This window comes from Anopheles ziemanni, unplaced genomic scaffold (genome assembly GCF_943734765.1).
Source record: "Anopheles ziemanni unplaced genomic scaffold, idAnoZiCoDA_A2_x.2 scaffold_36_ctg1, whole genome shotgun sequence".
Lineage (NCBI taxonomy): Eukaryota > Metazoa > Arthropoda > Insecta > Diptera > Culicidae > Anopheles > Anopheles ziemanni.
This window is the reverse complement of record NW_026690076.1, coordinates 35,843-38,637: the sequence shown is the minus strand read 5'-3', so window position 1 is coordinate 38,637 and position 2,795 is coordinate 35,843. Positions and strand designations below refer to the sequence as shown.

Below are 2,795 nucleotides of genomic sequence, written 5' to 3'. Positions count from 1 at the left end.
ACGGATCCGACAGCATGTTCGAAATCCTCACCTTACACAGCACCCCCTCCATTGTGGCCTCTAACGGCGATCGGTTTCGAGCTGTCAACGAGGAAGGTCGACCTTACGAAACTCCGCTCGCAAAGTGAATCTTTCGCTATAATTCGCCTCAAAATCAACGTAAAGGTGTTAAAATGCCGGCTAAGGCAGAACAATCATCGAGTGGTGTGAAAATTGGCAGAAAAATCATCGGGAAATAGTGAAAACAAGAATAGAACACTAGCGTCAGGGGGCGTAGCCTCACTTGGGACTCCCTTGTTTTCTCGTGTGGAAGCGTCCGGATCTTGGCCGGATCTAGTTTTTTATCGTGACTCCAAGTGGGACGAAGAGAAACTTTGCGAAAACCGCGTGAATTTAGGTCAATTCGCAAGTAATTAGTGAAAAAACATTGTACACTGCAGTTGTCAAATCCGTTAAAATGAAGACTCGAGTTTTCGAATTCGCGTGACTGTTGACAGCTGAAGATCCAAGTTGCCGAATCCGTAAAAGGAGCGTTGTAGACGAGCAAACGAATTATCCCAAGTACCATCATTGGCTCGGCAGCAGCAAACCGAACAAGCGGGGTAGGGGTTGTCCGTGTGTAGATTGGGACCCCCCCCCCCCCACACACACACACACACACATCAACAATATGAGTACGGAGGACACCCCTAAGAGGATCTTGCGATCCCGGGCGCGCGTGAATCCAGTCACCGGTACTGAAGCGTCGGCGGACTCACCTACGACCGAGGAGTCCCCAAAGGACGTGGGCCAGCAAGGAATGCCAAGGCGGGTGACGCGGTCCAGGTCGCAGACAACCCACGGTAACAGGTCCCTTTTTGGAAGCATGGGGGACACCCTGGAAGGGACGCTGTTGGGGCCCATCACGTCACCGGCGGTGTCATCAGCCGAAAACACCCCAGCGAAAGCAGATGTCACTATCGATATCGAAATCACCGACGACGAGGGAGCGGGCACTACTCCAGAGGCTCCCGACGTGCTGGCAGTCGCACCACAATGTACACAATCCGCTTCGCCCGTCATCGCCTCGCCATCCGATATGCCCGCCGCAACACCCGTCGCTCTGCCAGACGATCAGCCAGCGGAGGCGAAGAATCAGGAGGGTGCGGCGTCGGCCATCGAGGAGGGCCTAATAGCCACCCTTGAGGTTTTGCGGCGCAGTGCGGAGCGAAACGAAAAGTTGATGGAAGAGCTCCGAGCAGAGAACCGGGAGCTTAGATCACTGGTTCAAGAGCTAACGAAGCAAGTGAGCGTTTTGTCAAAGAACCAGCTGACTGAACAGACCATCACAGAGGGGAAGGAGACAATCAAGTGCCTGGTGGCCGAAGCAATGGGCCAGGAGGATAGGTCCAAGGAAAGTAGGAGTAAAAACAAGCGTGAGCTGCCACCACAGCAGCAGCAGTCGCGGTCGACACAGCAGCAGCAACATTCGCGGAAGGCGAACCCGCAGAAGCTGGCGAAGACTCAGCGATCCACCGCCGAGGAGCCATGGCAGATGGCCAAGAGTAAACATCGCCCCGCACATGACCGGCAGTCGCAGCCAGATGTGGGGCAGACGGGAAGTGGCCACACTGGCCAAAAGCGGGTGGACACGGCGAAGAAGAGCACGCAGACAGTCCAACCGGCGAGTCAGCGAGCCCGTCCGAACATCAAGGGCCGCCCGGACGTCATTACCGTGACACCCCCGGAGGGCGTTTCATTCTTAGACGTTTTCCGCCGCGTACGAGCGGTCCCGGAGATGGCCGAGCTGGTGCGAAAGGGCTCGCGCATTGCGGGGAACACGGCCGAGATGGTGCTCAAGAAGACCGCGGACTCAAAGGCAGTGCTCAGCAAGGTCAAGGAGCTAGCTCCAGAAGGGAGCATGGTCATTCTCCGGGTGGACACCGTTTCTCTGCGGCTGCGCGGAGTTGACATGCTGGCCGAGAAGGCAGACGTCGCGGCAGCAGTGGGGGCGGCAATCGGAGACACCATCACCGAGGGGGACGTCGTCCTGCATCGTTATAGCCGTGGCGATCAGCGGGCGAACGTGCGAGTTCCTCGCCGCTTTGCCAACGCGCTCATCGGCGAGAAGCTACTTGTGGGCTGCTCGCGATCACGGGTGGAGCTGGCTCCGAGGAAGCCGATGGACCAAGCAACCTGCGGCCGCTGCCTGCTGCGAGGACACCTCGCACGAAATTGCAGTGGCCCCGACCGCACCGCACTGTGCCGTAAGTGCGGAGGCGAAGGGCATAAGGCGGCGAACTGCCATAACAAGGAAAGGTGCCTGGAGTGTGGAGGACCACACACCCTCGGGTCGGCACGCTGCGGAAACCGCCGTCCAAATTCACTGTAGTGCAGCAGAATTTGAGACGGAGTGCGATGGCCCAGGATCTCCTGACCCAGTTGGCCCGCGAACGTGGTGCGGACGTCGCGCTCTTGTCCGACTACCACCGCGTTCCCGCGAACAACGGCAACTGGGTCTTCGATCCTGTCACGAGAACGGCGGTCGTCGCATTGGGGAGACATCCTATCCAGCGGATTGTCAACATCGCGGAAGGGATGGTGGCGGTTCAAGTTAACGGCACAACTTGCATCAGCGTTTATGCACCACCATCCTGGAGTCTCCCCCGGTTTCGAGTCCTCATGGAAGCAATCCAGGCAGCAGCACACGGAAGTCAACGAATCCTCCTATCCGGCGACTTCAACGCGGCCGCTGTGGAATGGGGTCGACGGTCGACGGATCAAAGAGGGCACGAGATCCTCGCACTCGCGGAGAT

General features: G+C 57.9%; 1 protein-coding gene across 1 annotated transcript; it reads left to right on the top strand.

Annotated features, from left to right (window-relative positions):
- The first annotated feature begins 865 nt into the window (after window positions 1-865).
- Window positions 866-2,371, top strand: LOC131292924 (uncharacterized). Its single transcript, XM_058321022.1, has one exon. The coding sequence runs from the start codon at window positions 866-868 to the stop codon at window positions 2,369-2,371; it is 1,506 nt and encodes a 501-aa protein (XP_058177005.1).
- Window positions 2,372-2,795: the final 424 nt, after the last annotated feature.